At 39.0% G+C, this 20,423-nt stretch overlaps 1 protein-coding gene, 1 long non-coding RNA gene and 2 pseudogenes across 2 annotated transcripts in view; 2 read left to right on the forward strand and 2 right to left on the reverse strand.

The window, feature by feature from the left end:
• LOC150062676 (phosphatidylinositol 3,4,5-trisphosphate 3-phosphatase TPTE2-like) overlaps window positions 1-13,163 on the reverse strand; it is a 49,375-nt gene extending 36,212 nt beyond the window's left edge. The window contains exons 1-5 of the mRNA XM_090332535.1: window positions 12,877-13,163; window positions 11,990-12,043; window positions 10,829-10,882; window positions 4,827-4,880; window positions 1,426-1,587 (exon numbers count right to left, since the gene is read on the reverse strand). Of these exons, the coding sequence (XP_090188661.1) occupies window positions 1,426-1,587; window positions 4,827-4,880; window positions 10,829-10,882; window positions 11,990-12,043; window positions 12,877-13,163 (611 nt within the window). The remainder of the gene's footprint in view (window positions 1-1,425; window positions 1,588-4,826; window positions 4,881-10,828; window positions 10,883-11,989; window positions 12,044-12,876) is intronic.
• Window positions 1-14,926, reverse strand: part of LOC150062673 (uncharacterized) — a 77,326-nt gene extending 62,400 nt beyond the window's left edge. Inside the window, exons 1-2 of the long non-coding RNA XR_016535371.1 lie at window positions 14,865-14,926; window positions 14,019-14,075 (exon numbers count right to left, since the gene is read on the reverse strand). This is a non-coding gene — a long non-coding RNA (uncharacterized LOC150062673). The remainder of the gene's footprint in view (window positions 1-14,018; window positions 14,076-14,864) is intronic.
• LOC150062677 (destrin pseudogene) lies at window positions 9,039-9,507 on the forward strand (annotated as a pseudogene).
• Window positions 9,762-10,351, forward strand: LOC150062678 (DNA replication complex GINS protein SLD5 pseudogene; annotated as a pseudogene).
• Window positions 14,927-20,423: the final 5,497 nt, after the last annotated feature.

Below are 20,423 nucleotides of genomic sequence, written 5' to 3' on the forward strand. Positions count from 1 at the left end.
GGATCAGACTAACCTGGCAGTGAATAACTCTGCTTAGCTCAAAAGAAGAAGGAGAACAAGTCCTCAGGAAAGAACATACACTGCCTTCTGAAATGACTTGGAGAAAGGGAGGCTAGGAAACCCAGTGCCTGACTCGCCCAGCAGCCCATCCCCAAGGCTTGCCTCACCCACCCTACTTTTCAGAAAACCAGCAAGCAGGAGACTGAAGCAATCTATTTCTTTCTTGCTACATCTCACTAATGACATAAGCAATCTCCACATCACCTGCAGATGCTTTCATTGAAACTTTTCCTTTCAATGAACTCAGGACTATTTAGAGTGCAGTATCTAGTATTTCACATACTATCAAACATTACTTGAAATTCCAGTCAGAATCAAAGTATTGATCTATAGACCTCAAGTATATACTTCTCCTTCTATTTTTTAAGTCATGGGGCTTGAACTCTGGGACTGGGTACTGTCCCTGAGCTATTTAGCTCAAAGATACCATGCAACACTTGAGCCAGAGAAACACTTCTGGTTTTCTAGTAGTTAACTGGAGACAGGAATCTCACAGACTTTAGCACCTGGGCTGGCTTGGAACTGTGATTCAAAGATCTCAGTTTCCTGAGTAGCTACGATTACAGGCATGAGACACTGGGCCCAGATTCTTCTTCTTTTTTTTCTCAAGTCCTGGTGCTTCAACTCAGGGCCTGAACACTGTCCTTGGACTTTCTCAAGGTTAGAGCTTTACTACATGTGCCACAGCACCACATCTGGCTTTTTCTATATGTGGAACCGAGGAATTGAACTTGGGTCTTTCTGCACGCTTGGCAGGCATTCCACCATTAAGACAGACTCCTGGCACTCAAACTTCTCCTTCTTAACATACACATTGACATATTAATTACCTGGTCCCTTTTGGTAAATCCCTTTAAGCTTTATCTGTTCAAAGACTTTTCTCAACTACTCCATGAGAGTGTCTCAAGCAATATAAAACTAATTAAAGCTACTCAATGAAAATCTGGGTTTGGGCCTTGGCTTCAAGAATGCTTTTCAAGAGGCACACATTTGTTTGGATTGATCTTCTAATTAATTTAGTATCCTGAAAAAAATTTGGCTGGGAGTTTGTCCTAGTAGAATGTTTGCTATCATGCACCAAGACCCTGGTGCAATTCCTTGGCACCACATATATAGAAAAACACTGGGAGTGGTGCTGTGGCTCAAGTGGTAGTTCTTTAGCCTTGAGAAATGTGCAAGGACAGCGCTCAGGCCCTGAGTTCAAGCACCAGGACTGGCAAATAAATGTTATTTTATGTAAATCAAGGAGATAAATGGGAGTTTCAAGCACACAGTTAAGGGAAATAGTGAGCCTGAGCTACTTGGTGGAGGAACCAGTCTCAGTAGGGTTCTTCAGATTTAGGCTTCAGAGAGCATAAAACTTACCCTGTCACAAATACTTGTAGAACAACATCCAAAAGGAAAAATATAGCAATCATAAGGGAAATTGTTCTGTACTCTAATGGAATATGTAGTTTGCTGGTCGTAACTATAATATCTGTTACCATTAGACCAAGATCGACAAAAATCAGTAGTATTGCCAAAATCCTAAAATAAATAAAGACAATGAGAGTTTGGCACCACATTTCAACAATTCCTAAAACTATATGTCAGATGCTAAAAAGATATTATTTAAGATTATAGTGGCCAGTGGTATGAAGAATTAGTGCATTCCTACCTAAAAACGTTGTTCAGTTTTTTATCCAATAGAAGCACTGAATAGTGAACAACATTCCCTCCTAAACAGTATACTGGAGGGTATGTAGAAACCACACAATAACTGCAAGCTAGAACAAAAATGGAAATGAAATGACTAGTCTGTCAGTATAAACTCTTTAAATATTGATAAATTCTGAAGATGAATGTATCAGTTTCTTTTAGCACATAAAAAGTCATCAATCTGAATCTTTGTCAGACTGTAATAGTTAAAGCTCAGTGAAGGCATAACTGATCTAAGCGCTTGAAGGACTACCTGACTGTGTGCGGTGGTTCACAGCTATGACATTAGCTACTCATGAGACTGAGGAGGATACCAGGTCAAGGACAGCCCCAGCAAAGAAATTCCACAAACCCACTTCAACAAGACAAACTAGGTGTGATGATGTGAGCCTCTTGTCCCAGCCAGGTCAGTAAGGCAACTTCAGTCTTCCTACTGAAGTCCAGGTCAGTCAGAGCAAAAAGCCAAACCTTATCTCAGAAATAAGAAAGTAGGAAGGGCTAGAAGTCTAGTTCAGTCAGTAAAATGCCTGTCCAGGAAGCATGAGGCCCTAAAACGACTAATGCCCACTTGGATCCTAAGATTTTTATTAAGGATTTTAACATGGATATGATTATTTATTTGGGGGTACTCCTTGCACAGCTATGGACACATGAAAAAGAATTCAATTCCATACATATTTATGGAATTGAACTCTAAGTGCTTTGAAGCCTTTCTGTCACATATTTTAAACGAACTACCCATTGGTTGATTGTATCGTTTATGTCGTTATGACGATGAATTGAGAAGATTTGAAAGTCTTTAAAACAGAAACTCAAATGAAAATACTATTAATTTTTATGTACTGTAAGGCACAGTATAAAATTATTCTCATATGTAGAGTGGAAGCCTAAGGAACGTGTTTCCAGAATGGAGGAATCACATAAATAAGGGAGTTATTAGAATACAAGCTATACTTCCAAAAGTTTAACACTTCGTTGTTATTCTTTCCTTTATTTTTACTTTCCTTCTTTCCTCACTCCCTCCATACTTTTCCCTCTTTCCTTCTTTCCTACTTTCCTTCCTTCCTTGCTTCCCTCCTTCCTTCCTTGCACTCCCTCTCCCTCTCCCACACCCTCCCCCTCGCAATCTCCCTCTCCCTCTCCCTCACACCCCTCCTCTCATTCTTCCAGTATTTCTGTCTTTCCTTCTTCCTTTTCCATTCCTGAGGCTTGTACTCTAGGTGCTGTCCCTGAGCTGCTTTTGCTCAAGACTAGCAAACTCACTTGAGCCAAAATGCCACTTCTGGCTTTTTCTGGGTCATTTATTTGAGGTAAGAATCTCAAGAACTTTCCTGTCCAAGCTGGCTTCCAGTGGTAATCCTCAGCTTTCAGCAAGGATTAGAGATGTGAGCCACCAGCACCCAACTTATATTTACTTACTTTCATGAGTAGAAAAACACATAGCCATATGTCATTACATAGACTTGCTTAAATGCCATTTTTTTGAGTTATAAGACCAGCTTAAGACAATTTTCCAAGATCAATTCGATTATAGTATGAAGGCACACACGGGTTATTTTTCAACATCTTAGCAGTAGAAACTCTTGTTGCTCAGTTTGGACTTTCTTAGATTCTTTTCACTTCAAATATTGATGTTATATTTTATATACATACTTCATTGCTTGTATTTCTACAGTCTTACCCACCTGAATGATAGAGACAGTAGAATTTTATTTGCAATTTTCTTCATGTGGTTGCTGTAAAATGTGAATAAAAATAAAATCAGTCACATTTTGTCTCTCTTGATATGGCTTTTTTACCTTTTTAGGAAAATAGTAATCTGTTGGTCTTAGGAACCAAAACTTTGGTGCAAATCCAAACAAAAGTACATGCATTGTACAAGATTAACCAAAACCAAAGTCCTGTATAATATCAATTTAAAGGGATATTCTACACCAGTTTTATAATGAAATGCTTTTAATAAACAACTAAAATATTTACATTTATGTTTCATGAGTTTTTCACCTTCACATCCAGAATATATGAAGAAACAAACATACATATACCATACACCAAGTTTTGAATCTTTAGTGTAATATTTACCTTTCACATAAAATTCTAACCCTGACTTGATGGTAAAAGACTTTTCATCCACTAAATAAAGCACAGACAATATGAGGGGCCTGTCCTCAGCTGTCAGTTCTTCATGAACAACTGGAAGCCTAGTCAAGTCATTATATATTGGCCAACCCAATTCCCAGAGCAATGAAATGAGATACATCGGGATAAACACAGGCCAAAAAAGATTCTCATGTCTTCATCATCATCTCTTGATATAGACATCTGACATGTAGTTGGGCAGAATTTTGTTTAAGGCTTGAAATACACCTTGGAGGTGAGCCATTATAGGAAAACATATTTCAAATTAAAACTTCCCTAAGGACTAGTCTTTTCTCGTTCTGAGAGAGAGAGAGAGAGAGAGAGAGAGAGAGAGAGAGAGAGAGACAGAGAGACAGAGAGAGACAGAGAGAGACAGAGACAGAGAGACAGAGACAGAGAGAGAGAAAGAGAGAGAGAGAGGGAGACAGAGAGGTGGGGAGGGAGGGAGGGAGGGGGGAGAAAGAGAGGGGGGAGGGAGGGAGGGAGGGAAAGAGAGAGAGAAAGAGGAAGAAGAAGGAGGAAGAGGAGGAGGAGGAGGTGGTGGTGTAGGAGGAGGAGGGTCAATGCTGGTGTTGTATCCTCTAGCTGGAGATAATGGAGCACCTGCAGAGTAGTTTCTTACCCTGCTGGGGCTTCCATCAAAACACTGAATTGGCTTTGGCCACCACAATAGATTAGGAATAAGAAGAATTCTTGATATTTATTCTTAAGACAGCTAAGGTTTTAGAAAGGTAGCTGCAGATATTACATCCAATGCATCTTAGAAAAACATCAAAAATCCTGTATTGTCATCAATACTTCCAAGAAAGTTCTCTAATCTAAATCACTTTCCTTTCTTTGACTATACTTACATGTGTGTCTGTACCTACATTCATGTTAATATCTATAAGTATACCTAGGTGAGTGGTGCATATATGTTCAGAACATACCCTTCATTGTTGTTAAGTTCATCACGTTTTGTTGTGGTATCAGACAAGATATCGCTACAGGATGAAAACAAAGCACATTGTCAGGTATCTTCTAGACTTGATTACATATCCCCCCATATTTCTCCAATAACCATCAACCAACCGTTCAAAAATGTTTTGTTCTACTTCTATGTATTTCAATATATTCTGTAGTTTATCTAGCTGTCTATTTCTACTGGAATTGCATCATGGGATGATAGCATGCAGTAATACAATTATTTCTTTTTTTCCCATATATTTTTTGTAATTAATAGAAGGGTTACATTATATTCACCAGATTGAAGGTGCATCACTTCACATACATTGATACCCTTTCTCATGTCTTAGTCCCCATTTCCCTCCCCTCCCCCTGGAACATTATCTTGTTTTCCCCCCTTCCCTATCTCTTTTCAAATAACCAAATATACGTATATACAATATATCAGATAACAAGGTGAAATACTGTAACAATATGAGATAACCAAGGGACAGCAAAAGAGATGAGAGATAACAGTACATTAAGGACAACAATCACTCATTATATGGCTTTTGTTTCTATATCCTGGAGGTCCTTTCATTTAGTGTCATACGACATGGACTTATGTATCTAGGTTTTGTTCTATTGTATATCTCTGCTAAGGGAGCTCAAGGTTTCTACTGATTATGACAAATGAGGGACACCATAGAGCCTATGTTCCTTTGAGTATGACTTACTTCACTTAATATGATTTTTTTCTAAGTGTTTCCATTTCCTTCCAAATGGGGCGATGTTGTTCTTCCTGACAGCAGCATAGAATTCCATTGTGTATAAATACCACATCATGTTGATCCACTCATCAACTGAGGGGCATCTGGGTTGGTTCCATTCTTTGCTATGGTAACTAGTGCTGCAATGAACATCGTTGTGCTAGTGGCTTTAGTATGTCCTTGTTTCTGGACGATTGGGTAGATGCCAAGTAGTGGAATTGCTGGATCATAGGGGAGCTCTATGTCTAGATAAGTAGGATTGCGTTAAACTGCAGAGCTTCTGTATGGCAAAGGACATAGCTAGAAAATTAACTAGACAACCTACAGAGTGGGAGAAGATCTTCACTAACCATACAACAGACAAAGGCCTCATATCTAAAATGTGTCAACAGCTCAAAAAAAATGAATCACTTCAAAACTAATCTCCAAAGAAACAACCATCTAGTAAACAGATGAACCAAAGACTTAAGAGTCTTCTCTGAAGAAGACATATGGATGGCCTATGGACACATGAAGAAATGCTCGACATCTCTGGCCATAAAAGAAATGCAAATCAAAACAACTCTAAGGTTCCACCTCACTCCAGTTAGAATGGCCGTGATTGAGAAATCTAATAACAACAGATGCTGGAGAGGATGTGGACAGGAGGGATCATTACTCCACTGTTGGTGGGAGTTCAAATTCCTTCAACCACTATGGAAAGCAGTATGGCATTTCTTCAAAAGACTAAACAGAGCTCCCCCAATCATTTCTTATGTGTATCTTAGATTTCCTTTATACTCTACAAAGAAAACCGTTTGTATAATTACATTGTAATAGAGAAGGAAAAGAACAATTCTGCCTTTGTGCTGTAAATGTTATTTCCTTTGGAGAAAGCTTGGGGAGTGCTGGGATGATACTTATTCTGAGACTGTTGAGTGGAATATTAGGCAGATATGTGCTTCCATTGGCTATATGTCATCGGTTGAATCAGTTGTGGATTCTATGGAGAGGATCTAACATGGTTGGGATCCATCTCCTCATTTATGTGCAGCGGTGTCTGTTGTGTGAAATTGGGTGCATTGAGGCTTAGCTGCCTTTTTGTTGCTAATCATTGCAGTATCTTTAGCCACATGAAGTCACTTTCATCTTGTATTATTTTCAAGTTTTCTTTGTTACATAGAAATACATTTTCATTTTCTTCCTTTTCAGCTCCATTCTGGGAATACCTTTTTCCATCCTTTCACTTCAACCTGTACTTGTCTTTGCTAAGGAAGTGAATTTCTTTTGGGGATATTTTTGTGTTGGAACTACTAGGGCTTCATCTTAGGGATTGGTTGCTCTTCCTTAGCTTTCTCAATCAATTCTGGTACTCTACCACTTGAGCCATACTTTCAGCTTTTTGCAAGTTAAATGGAAATAACAATCTCATACATTTCTTGCCTATGCTGTCTTTGAACCATGGTCTTCATGAGATCTCAACAGTACTGACCATTACAGGCATGAGACACCATTGCCCAGAATCTGTGTCGTCTACCTTGACTGAGGTAAAAAGTACCAGGTGTATAGTATTCATGAGGTACATAGTATACATGATTCCATAATTTCAGCAAAGCAGTGCCTATATATATATATGTATATGTATAAAAACACACACATGGAGAATTCTTAGGTGAGTCTCCTGTCTCCTGCAATTTATCATTTGTTTAGATATAAGACTCTTCTTGGGGTGGCTAAATAAAGACAATCGCATTTGGAACAGCATGAGGTAGTGGTAGGCAGGAAGCAGAGCTGACTTCAGAAAGTTCAGTGAAGCTAAGAATCCTACAAGTGCTCTTCCCTCTCAGGTAGTGTTGTCTCTATGTTAGGTGGGTGCCCCAGGCCTTCACAAGTTCCTTCATCATTCCTGATGGAGCTTCTCTCACAGCCCTATAAAGTCTTGATATGTCTTCACAGAGATGAAACACTGAACATTGAGTTTTTCGGCTGTTTTGCTTTGTTTAGTTGGTTTTGTCCTTCTAGTCCTGGGTCTTGAACTCAGGGTGTGGGCACTGTCCTTGAGCTGTTGCAATCTATCCCTCTACCACAACCTACCACTATAGCAGCAATTCTGAGTTTTTCAATGTGCATGTAGTACCTGGGAATCAAACCTAGGGTTTCCTGTGTGCTAGATAGGCAATCTAATAGTAGACCACCCACTCAGACCAGTTGTTTATTTTTTTCTTTTATTTCCTTTCTTTCTTAGTTTCACTCCCTTCCTTCCATCCTTTCTTCTTCCCTCCCTTTCCCCAACTCTCTGTCTCTCTGTCTGTCTCTATCTGTCTCTCTCTCTGTCTGTCTTTTTTCTTTCTTTCTTTGTCCTTCACCTGGCTTGATACTTGATTTTGGGGGAGAATGCGGTGGGCGTTGGTCCAGAGTCTTATACTCAGGGCTTGGCTGCTCTCCCGGAAGTCTTCAGCTCAAAGCTTGTGCTATGCTCCTGGAGCCATAGCTGCACTTCCAGTTTTCTGATGATTAATTAGAGTCTCCTGGAGTTTTGTGCTTTGGTGACTTTGAACTGCAGTCCTCAAATCTCAGCCTCCTGAATAGCTAGGATTGCAGGGGTCAGCCAATGGCACCCAGTGATACTTGATAATTTTTTAATGAAATATATTAACTGTAAAGTGAGATGACTCAAGACTTGAGCAGTGGCATTCACAATCAAATCAAATGTCAGTGACAACATTGATTTGTCTTTTCAATCAGCTGCAGTTTGGAGGTGTAAATGCCCTCAATCCACCCAGTTTGCTGATTCCTTCATCTCATCCATTCTTCAGCATCATCTTGAAGCTTCTGTCTCAGATAGGATTCAGAAACCATAGTCCTGAGGCAGGAGCTTGATCCTTGGGATTAGAATTGTGGCCCTCACTTCACTTGGTAGAAGCACCATAGCAGAAGCACTTTGGCAGGATAATGAATACTTCTAGGATTTTAGTTTCATTGTTTTCTGCTAAAGAGTCTTCAGAAAACAGTGGAGCCTCCTACATCCTATTACCTCCAAATAAAATAATTAAATCACTACTGCTTTGTAAAACTTAAGAGAACTTTAATCTCCCTGAGAGAGTCCACATGAAGTATCTAAGTGACAAATGTAGGAATGATGATTCCCTCAATAAGAAAATCACTCCCCCTTCCCTCCTCCCCCTTCTTCTCCTCTTCCTGCCACTTTCTCCCCCTACTCTTTTTCTTCTGTGTCTTCATCTTTTATGTCTTCCCTTTGTCCAATTGTCTTTCTCTTGCATTGTAATGGGGATTGGACCCAAGAACTTGCCCATGCTAGACACTTAAATGACTTGCTACACATATCCTATCTCAAACCAAAGACAGAGGAATAGTCTGTCCCGCTTCAGTGAGGAAAATGCTCTGAAGTCTAGACACTGGCCGTCTCCCTTCCCAGCCCTTCCAGTCCCTGGGACCACCCCAGCCAAGATGGCCTCTAGAGTGCAAGTTGCTGAAGTGTGTCACATTTTCTATGACATGGAAGTTTAAAAATTCTCCACACCAGAAGAAAGCAAGAAAAGGAAGAAGGTTGTCCTTTTTTTTGTCTCATTGCAGACAAAACTTACATCATTGTTGAAGAAGGCAAAGTAATTTTGGATGGAGATGTTGGTGTTACCATAACTGATCCTTTCAAGCATTTTGGGGGAGTGCTTCCTGAAACAGGTTGTCACTATGCTTTGTATGATGCAAGCTTTGAAACCACAAATTCTAAAAGAGTTGATATTTTTGTGGGAGCAAAAAAGTCAAATGATCTGTGTGAACTCCATGCCATTACAAAGAAGCTTCAAGGCATAAAGCATGAATGTCAAGCAAATGGGCTGGAAGACCTCAACATGCTTGTATTGCTGAAAAGCTAGGTGGGTCATTAATTGTACCTTCTGAAGGGTGCCCTGTTTAGGCCATCATTCAGTGCCACAAATTAAAGCTTCCATGTTTAATGTTATCATCTTGCTACCTAAGTAAAGCAAATTTACCTAGGACAGGGTTTTACTGGGGGAAGCTGCCTTGTCATCGTCTAGAGTAAACAAAGATATATAAATATGTGGGGAAAATAGCCATAAATATATCTAGAGTCTAAAGTTAAAAACAAAATCTTGGTGCAGGAGTGAGGGAGTTGGATGGCAGGAGGTGAGGTTCCTGGTTTCAGAGAAGATGACAGAGGAACTGGATTTCATAGGGCAAGACTCAGTGAGGAGGTGGTCCTAACTCTTGCAGAGCTCATGGAAAGGCTGGAGCAGGCCTGGAGGATGCAAACTTTGCTCCTGAACTTCTGGAAAGCAAGTGTGAAATTGTAGAATGCGTCACAGAACAGCTGGATCACATGGAAGAAAATCTCAAAAGAGCCGAAAAGGGAGATCTGAAGGTTAGTATACATCAAATGGAGATGGAGAGAATCCGTTATGTCCTTAGCAGCTGCTTGCAGTATTGACTCACAATGATAGAGAAGTTTTTCCCTCACATTCTAGAGAAGGAGAAGACAGGATCCTGAAGGGGAACCTTGCAGCCTTTCTCCAGAGGAATTTCCCTTCACCAAAGGGCACATGGCTCACAAGGACATTTATCTTAAAAATGTCACCTTAAAGCACATGCCCAACTTACAGAAGGTGGACCTCTAGAGGGCAGTTACCAAACTAGATCCAGACTCATATGTGTTTCTGAGAGTAAAAGAACAGCAATAAAATACTTTGGTAGAACCCGAATCAGATGAGCAGATGGATTGGATGAGGACTCCCAACACTTGATCCAGTATTGTTCCTCTGATTGCTTCTGGAGCAGTGCAGCTAATTTAAAAATAACCAAGTGTGAAGACACGGAACCCCAGAAAACATGAGAAAGCCTATGCCACTACATGCCTCAGAACACTAAGGAGCTATTGCTCCTGACAGCAGGCTTTTCTCCCATTGCTGTGGGCCAGTAAGAATGGCAGGAATGCTACACTTCCATCTCAGCCAGCATCAGTGGGTGGGGCCCTTGCTCTTTTTGTTCTGAATATGAGGCAAATAAACAAGTCTGTATACCTTTTCAAAATAAAATTCTTTGAAAAATAAAGAATAATTCTTTAAAAAAGTCTTAATTGTGAGAAGACTTTAAGAACAGTGTTGAAAGAAATCTATGGACACTTGGATGCCAATACAGTGATCTTCGTGTTTGCTTCTTCACACACACACACACACACACACACACACACACACACACACACACTGTACTTTCTATCTTACATTTTAATTGGTAATCCACTTGTAGGTACTCTTTTGGTTTCTACTTCAGTTTTGCTAAAGAATAAAAAGGAATGCAAAAGAAACCATGTCAGTTTGGGTCAAGTCAGTTATAATTAATGTTTAACTAGCAAGCTGATCTTCTAAACTTTACACGTAGCAATCTACCATGTCATCTGTTCTAGAAAATGATTCTAATTGATCATATCAGGCCTGTGAAGACAGAAGATTTCAACCTGGTTATAGTTCTGCATGCCTGTAATCAATGCACACTGAACGCAGGAGAAGAAAGATCATTCCAGGAGAGCTCAGAGTACCTTGAGACCATGGATTAACAATAGCAGCAAAATGCCGAAAGAGGTATTGTTGAACTTCTTATTTTTACTACAATAGGACTTTATAGGCTAGCAATGAGGACCTCAGAAAATAGTATTATAAAAGTATCTTTATTAAAAAGTGAAAGATTTATACAATCTGAAGAGAAACCAAACTACATGACTCTGATGACAAAATGCCATAGGAAGAAAAAGTATCGTCATATTCATAAAAATCTCACCATAATGTGGAATTAGGCAGACAGGCTCACAAGATGACCTAGGACTGGTTAAAGAAGAGCTTATGTTTGATCCTCGACTTTGCTCCACAAAGGATTCTTTTTTAGCATAAATTTTCAGTCAAAAAACTGATTACATATGAACCAATCGATTTTCACTGCTCATGTCATATTGCTACTTCATATGACACCATACATATTAGTAGCTAAAATCAGAAGATAAGTGAATTCGGTCACCATTTAATTAGAATAAAAATGATACGGCTTGAGATAAGTGCTTTCCCAAGCAGGCTTCTAAATGAGATCACATCCAACTTCCACTCACACACAGCCATGTGAGAGGCATGTGTGACAGGCTGACCCTTCCTGATGTATGCTTCTTTCATTTTCCTAGCAGCACTGGTGTTCCAACACAGGATCTTTACTTTCTGCCATGCGCTGCATCATGCCTGCCACCAGTCCTTTCATGGTGTTGGTGTTTCTTTGTGTCCAAGTGCTCAGCTCCAGCCATGTGTATGTGCATACTTATGAGTACATGTGTCTGTACATATATATATATATAATATGAACATAAACTTCCACCTCTACACTTGTCTTGGTTTATATCTTACCTTTCTGTCACATTGCCATCATCAGGTGCTGGACAAGGACCATGTGCAGTTGTGCTAAAGTAACAAAAACACCTATGGTCACATATCACATGAATACGGAAGAGTTCAAATTCTGGGTCAAATTCTGATGCAGGTCCTACATTCATGCACTGTTTTCCCTATAACTGGTTCTCTTCTCACGTTGATTTGAAATAAATGCAACCTTACAGTTTCAGACCATGAAGAAATACACTTGATGACACAAAAATGACAGTTAGCATGACTGGCATTCTGGGAGTGAGTGTGTTTCTAGTTCAGTGTGTCATTAAGGAGGACAGGTGCAAGGTCATCTCCAAAAGAGAAAACAACCACATTACTCACCAAGCCACCAAAGAAATTGGGCCTCAAATCACTAAGGGAAAGGCAGGCTCGTCGACTATCCATGACCTTCCTCACATCTAATCAAAACCTCCAGTTTTTCCAAGTAACTACAGTTAGATGAGAAAAAGTAGCTACAGAGTCATTTCTGATCTGAAAACTTCAGTGTCCTCCATTCACATGCTGAGGAAATCATCAGAGTGACTTGGAGCAAGGAACTTTTGTGTAGTCCCTCTATTGAACCTTTATTCCCATGTCAATCCATCACTTTGAAACTTATCAACCACTTTTCCATGCAAATAAGTGTGAGTATTAGGGGAAGGGAAAAATTTAATCTGAGACAATTAGATAGAACAAAATCTTTATGTTCATGACTTACAACTAAGTGAAAGCAGTGCTCTTAGCTTTTTGTGTTTTCTCCCTAATGGCCCTCTGTTTTCTCAGTCCAAATTTCCTCTTTCTTCCTAGTTAAGTTCCAGGTTCTCCACTCCTTGTGCCAACTTTTTATTGCCATCATTATAAATATCTACCTTGCTCTAATACTATGTGTGGCACGAGGTCTAGCCTTTTCAGTGTGTAACAGACTTGGATAAGAACAAGTCTTGCATGGTGGCAGAGCAAGACACAGTGCCACTGTAGACACTAATTTCACAATGTCAGGGCTCTGAACTATCAGGGATACATGCATGATCTTGATCTTATACATGCAGTTCTGTGCAGACTCAGTAGCCTCTATTTTTGTTTCTTTTACTTTTCTGCACATCGGATCTGCTCCTTTGGTCCAATCAATTACAGACTCACAAGTTGGAAACGTCATGTTTTCTACAGGAATATGTTACTAATGTTAACAATGTACTTGAAGCATATTGTCATGACTGAGTCTTTCTCCATTGAAGATGGTATTAGAAAAGAAAGTGATCCACAAATCTCTCAGGGGCTGAGATCTGAGCACCATGGTTCAAAGCCAACCCAGCCATGAAAATCCATGACTCTTATGTCCAATTTACCACCAGAAAACCCAAGGTGGCACTGTGGCACAAGCGGTAGAGCACTAATAGCCTTGAGCTGAAGAACTTAGGGATAGCACCCAGTTCAAGCCAATGGATTACCAAAAAAAAAAAAAGTGAGAGAGAAGGAGAAAGAAAAGTATACCATAACCCAACAAATCTACCTACTCTAGTAGATAATGACTTCTTGTTCACGTTCAACTCACTTCAGAAGAACTCAAGACTTACATATCATCTAATTATCATCTAATATTCCCTGCTGCTGCTCCTGCTCTTCAGATAGGAATAAGAAAAAGCAGTCTAGAAGTAACGCTCCCCTTCAGTATGAATGTGGGCCTTTCAGGGTTTAAGCATTCAAAAGAAAGAAGGATCACCTCTTAGCTACTGGTGCTAGGCCTACTTTTTGGTTTCAGCAAAGGATTCCCAGGTCCCTTGCCACATTCGGAGTAGCTGACAGGCACCGTGATAATCTAAGAATTTTGGATGCTAGTCGTTGCCTTCATAGCACACCATGAGCGAGTGTCTTTGGACAGGTTCTATCATTTCTATTGAGTTTCAAAACACATCATGATTACATTCAGTATTGATAAGCAGTGATTGTGTACCCTGAAGATATCATTGTGCAAAATGAGTTATCACTTACATGACAAAAAAAATCAACTCACCAACTACTGATGTCTTCATTGGAATGAACTATAACAGCTCTTAAGCCACTATCCTCACTGTGGACATATTAAAAACACACAATAATTAACTGGGAAAATGTGGGAATTAATCATGCATTTTTTTCCAGAACACTAAGTTAGGAAACTAAGGTCTTGTGAATGCAACACAAAAATGCTGCCAACAGAGCTTCATCTCTACCATTTTTGTCCCTGCTACTCCTGCCACTACTGAGATCTCACCCCAGAGCCCTGTCCTTGCTACTCCTTTGCTCATGGTATGGTGACAATTTGGGCCTATAATGAGAAATGCTAATCTAAGGGTTTTGGGTGCTAGGATTTGTCTTCACAGCACACCAAGAACCACTGTCTTTTGATCTGCTCTATCATTTTCTACTTAGTTTGAAAACATGTCATGATTACGTGTGATATGAACAGGCAGTCCTGTGTGTTCTGAAAAGCCATCATTTTCCAAAACGATTTATCAATTAGATGAAAAATGAATCAACTTATAGTAAATGAAAAAAATTCTAGAATACAGAAACAAGAGCTTTACTTTGTGTGATAGTTGTTCTTAATGTACTATGTTATTTCTCTTTTCCTTTTTCCCCTTAATTGTTAATCTCATATTGTTATTGTATCTGAAAAGTTACCTGGAATATTACATATGTTTATTTGAAATAGGAGAGGGAGGGGATAAAGCAAGTTGATTGGAAAGGTGTAGGGAATGGGAAATGGGATGAAAACATAAACAGGCGTATCAATGTGTGAGAAGAAATTCACCTATCTGGGGAAAATAAGTGTAAGCACTCTATACATGATCCCCCAAATAAAAAAAAATTAACTCACGCAGTACTGATGTCTTCGTTTGAATGAACAACAACCGTGGTTAAGTTGCTGTCTTTGCTGTGGAAAAAATTGAAACATATAAAACTCAAGTAGGACAATGTGGGAAGGAATGTTGTATTTATAACAATATTATGTTAGAAAACTATAGCTTGTGCATGCTACACAGATGCTCTGTCAAATGTACTATGCCTCTATCTCCTCTGTCTCTGCCAAAACTTCTCTCGAGTACTGAACTCTGAACTCAGAGCCCTGTGCTTGCAACTACTATGGTGATGGCATGGTGATCCCTCCTACATAGGCTTGCCTGTTCAATGACACTTCCCCTTAGGATTTCACCAGAATGGTAGATGGATGTGTAGATTTGGGATGACAGGTGAGATTCTGTCTACAGTGGGGGTGAACAGCAAAGGATAGCAATATGAAGCCTTCCAGAGTATTCCTTCTGGCAGAAGTCCATCTCCAATGAATGAGCAAAATGCATTGCATGTGTGAATGAGGAAGAAGAGATACAGTGATAAACAAGAAAGTAAAATATTCCTGGAGCCCTGACTTGAAGCCATAGTATCAGAGTATTGCCACTCTGCCACACACCTGTGGACATGATCGATCTCTCTCTCTCTGTCTCCTACCTCTTTCATTGTAAACATAAATTTATTCACAAACCCTGTATTCACAGATGTGATCAGTAAGGAGCTTGACATAATGCTGTGGAGCCATCTGTCTATCCAATAGAAATGGTGCCCATAAAGTACTCACACTGTCACAAACCTTACAACCACAGTTTTGAAAAGTTGGCATTAGTGCACAATGAAAATAATATGTATAATTTAAGGTCTAGGCCTACAGAAAGTCTATAACCATCAAAGAACTGGACACAGCCAACAGAATATGGAAAGGACCGAACAAACATGTAGCCACTTCGATCTGACACTTGTATTTCTTCACCTGTGAAGAAATTGTTATGGCAGGAAATAAATGCATAGGATTCTGTGTCTTTGCCATCAGACCAAAGGAACACAACCAGTTGTAGTAGGATCTCATACACTGGCAATGTGGGGGGGGTTAGGCGTTTCCCTTCACTGCTCCCTACAATAGCAAAACACTTTTGTGCAACTCATTTCTCATTTACTCATCAAAATGGAAAAGGGGCAATCTGACAGACAGAAGGTACACTGACAATATTTGGAAACTACCCAGAAATGATCAATCTGTTTCATAACCTTTATTTTTATGTATGTTTATCTACTTGTAGATATCTGACCTTTGCTTGAATTCTTCCGTCCCAAGACCTGGTGGGTCATTTTTATCCAAGCTAAAGAGAATTAAATTATAGATAATCAAATACCATGTGCAATCATAGTTTTACGTTTTCACTCAATGTCGTAAGTTAATCTAAGACTAACAAATTTGTAGAAATCAAAACTTTTACATATTTAGCTAAATGAACAAAGGAATTTAATTTGGCATAGGGGAGTTGCATTTTATCATTTCAAAAGAAATCTTTTATGCATGGTCAAAGAATTTTTCTCTCTTAGTAAACCTACTACACTGCTCCCTACAATAGCAAAACACTTTTGTGCAACTCATTTCTCATTTATTCATCAAAATGAAAAAGGAATAATATGACAGACAGAAGATACACTGACAATACTTGGAAATTTCCCAGAAATGATCAATATGTTTCCTAACATATACTTATACACGTTGATCTATATGTCTATATCTGACCTTTGCTTGAATTCTTCTGTCCCAAATTCTCCTGGATCATTTTTATCCACGCTAAAGAGCATTAAATTATATACAGCCACTACCAAGTGCAATCATAGTTTTACTTTTTTACTTAAGGTAGTAAGTTAACCTAACACTAACAAATTTGAAGAAATGGAAACTTTTACATATTTATCACTTCAAAAGAAAGCTTTTATGCACGGTCAAAGAATTTTTCTCTCTTACTAAACCTAACACACTGATTATTGGTATCATGTAGTTTAATTGTACATGCAACTCACTTCAGAAGAACTCAATCCATTATACAATCTGATTTTCAGCTTTCTAAGTCTGCTCTTCTCTCTCCTTCCTGTCACTAACTTGGCTGATTTCTTAACTGCTTCTCACCAAAAGGCAAGAAACTACAGCCTAAAAGCTGGACTCTCATCATACCTGAAAATGAGCCTGTCTACTAAGTACCAGATTTCTAGAGAAGGAAAGAGGCCCACCAACATTTTCACCTCAGAAACACTGAGACCACCTCATTGTTCCTGACTGGGACTCTCTCCTCCATTGTCTCAGTACAAGTTGCATGTAGGAAATAGGTAAATAAGGTAGAGAATAGGTAAATAAGGATACGGTTACTATGTTTTACTTCACAGTATACCATGACCAAGTATCTGCTGCCTGACGCTATCATTTTCAATTTAGTTTCAATACAAGAGAAGGATACATGAGGACACTGATCAGCTGTCATATAGATGGGGTACTAACCTCACCCTAGAAGTGAATTTACACTCAGATGACAGAAAATTCAACTCACCAAATGTTAATGCTTGGGCCACAAACTGCAATGGCAGTTAATGCTGTGTCATCTCTAAAAAATAAAATAATATAAAATCAACCACAGAAAATCAGTTGGAACATTTAGAAGAAACCAAACTGTTCCTACAAGGCTGTGTACTAAAACCATAACTGTGTTCATCTGAGGAACATGCTCTGCCACTTGAGCTACATCGCCATCTCCAGCTCCTCTGTTCCCTCTAGCTATTTGCTCTGGTACTATGGTGTGAAGTAGGAGACCTGTACTTAAATGAAAAGCAGTATTTCCATTTTACAATAGAATGGATTTGAATCTCTTCAGGAACTTAAACATGGAACTTAGAAAAGTAAAGTTTTCACACAAGATAGAAGAATTGTTCCCCCTACCACAGTACCTAATGCCATCTTGTATGACTTTCAATGCAATGCAATTCAAGGGAGCTCAACCCGGAGGTCACAGCCAATATTCTGCTTCCTCTGTTCCTTCTATTCCCTTCTTATTTTCAACAATCATGGATGTCTTTACTGACTTACTTGCAGATAGTACCAATGGGTGGCAGGCCAGAAGCAGAGAACTCTCCACTGCTAACCAGGACAGAGAGAACTCCCTCTTCTCTGGAGTCTCAATCCTTCACCCAATTTGCAAAAAGAAAGAATGGCACAAAAAATTGCACTTCCCTGACCTTCCAAATGGTTCCTACAAACATGGTGCTTAGTCTCTGTACAGCTTTCTACACAAGTCTGTCGACATTTGGGTATCTGACCACTTAGGGCTGTCTTGTGTGCATCCATGTGCATCCTGCTAGTTATTATCAACATCAATAATTAAATTGCACACAGTCAAATACTGTGAGAATTCCAAAACCTGCTTTTTCTCCCCAAATAGCTATAACTGCCTGAAAACTAACTCTACATATACTGTATATGCAAGGGGGTATTTCGTGTGCTTTCCTAAAAATATGGCCTCTCACTTCAATGAAATGTTCACCTGTGCTAAACAACCACTTATGCAAGACTGACAAATTCTTTTCCTAAACCACTGGTAGCACTGTTTTTATGGGTTTCCTTATCTTCCATTTCCCTTGCTATGGAATAAATCAAGCTGATCTACCACCTACATTTCTGCTTTCTCTCTTCCCTCCATGCTGGCACTATTGTTCTCTATCCATCCAGCCTCTCTGAGTGATAAAAAGGATTTGTATTTCATGAGTTATTCGCATTAATATCCAGAATATATGTTGGAATGATCGCACAGACATGCTTTTACTATTTAGTAGTATTTCACATTCACATAAAATTCTAACCCTCACTTGATGGTAAAAGCCTTCTCATCCCCTAAATAAATCACAAATGGTATGAGGGAGGTGTCTTCAGCTGTCACGTCTCCCATGAACATCTGATATCCTAGTCATTATATTTTAACCAGTCTCCTTCCCACAGCAATTGAAGGAGACACATCAGGGATGAATACGGCATGAAAAGATTCTCTGGTCTTTTCATCACCATCTCTTGAAATAGACATCCAGCACATAACTGTGTAAATTTTTGTTTAGGCCTGAACGTGAACTTAGAGGTAAGGCATTTTTGGATAACACATATCAAATTAAAACCCAGTAATGACCAGCCTTTACTCATTCATTCTGGAGGAGCGGAGGGAGGAAGAGAGGGAGGAAGAGAAAGAGGGAGAGGGAGATAACCATCCTCTAGCTAGAGAAAACAAATTCAATAGAAAGAAGTTTCTTAACCTGCTAAATCTTACAGCAAAACATTAAATTGTTTTTGGCCATTAAAATAGATTAGGAACAAGAAACATTCTTGATATTTCTTCTTAGAAATAGCTAACATTTTAGAAAGGAACTACTGATATTATGGCCAAAGTAAATTAGAAAAACATCAAAGACCTTCAATTGTCATCTATACTTACAGGTCCCTAATCTCAATTACTTTCTTTTCTGTGACTGTCCTTTCATGGATGACTGTACTTACATACATGTAAATATGCATAAATACACATGGGTGACATTGTATGTTTATTTAGACCTTACCCTTCATTGTTGGTTCCTTTGTCAAGTTCAGTTGAGGTATCAGATAAAATATCGCTAAAGAATGAAACCAAAATATATAGTCAGAGGCTCCAATGATTTTCTACATTTGATTACATGTCCCTCCTTTCTTTCTTCCATAACCCATTAAACATTCAGATTTTTGTTCCATTTCTATGTATTTTAATTTTTTCTATTGTTTACTTCCATGTCTATTTCTACTTGAATTCCACCATAGTATGATAGCACATGGTAATATTATCTTTTCTTATATGTCCTGTTAAGACTTCCTTTAGACTCTGCCAAGAAACCTCTTTGAAGAATTACTACGGAGGAGTATTAGAGAAAGAAAAGGAAAAAAGAGAATAATGCTGCCTCTATGCTCTAAATATTATTTCCTTTGGGGAAAGCTTGGGGTTGCCTGGATGATACTTATTCTGGGACTGCTGGATGGAATATTCTGCAGATATGTGCTACCTTTGGCTCTGGGTCTTCAGATAATTCTGGTTTCTTGCGGATTCTTTGGAAAGGATCAAACATGGTTGGGATCCATCAACTCATTTATGTTCAGCGACGTCTGTTGTGTCAAATTGGATGCATTGAGGATTAGTTGCCTTTTTGTTGTTAATCATTACAGTGTCTTTAGCAAAATGAAATGACTTTCATGTTGTAATACTTTCAAGTTTTCTTTGCCAGATAGGAGTACATTTACATTTGCTTCTTTTGGGTGCCATTCTTGGAATATCTCTTTCCATCCATTCACATCAAGCATGTGACTGTCTCTGCTAGGGAGGTGGACTTCCTTCTTTCTCTTTCTTATTATGTTTCTCTGCAGGTACTATTGGGTTTCCTCTTAGGGCCTGGGTGTTCTACTTTAGCTTTCTCTATTAAGATGAATACTCTACCACTTGAGCCATACTTCTGGCTTTCGGGAAGTAAACTGGATAAGAATCTCATAGGGTTTCCTGCCGATATTCCTATTTAGAAT

Source organism: Megascapheus bottae, chromosome 5 (assembly GCF_031878675.1).
Source record: "Megascapheus bottae isolate mThoBot1 chromosome 5, mThoBot2.hap1, whole genome shotgun sequence".
Classification (NCBI taxonomy): Eukaryota; Metazoa; Chordata; class Mammalia; order Rodentia; family Geomyidae; genus Megascapheus; species Megascapheus bottae.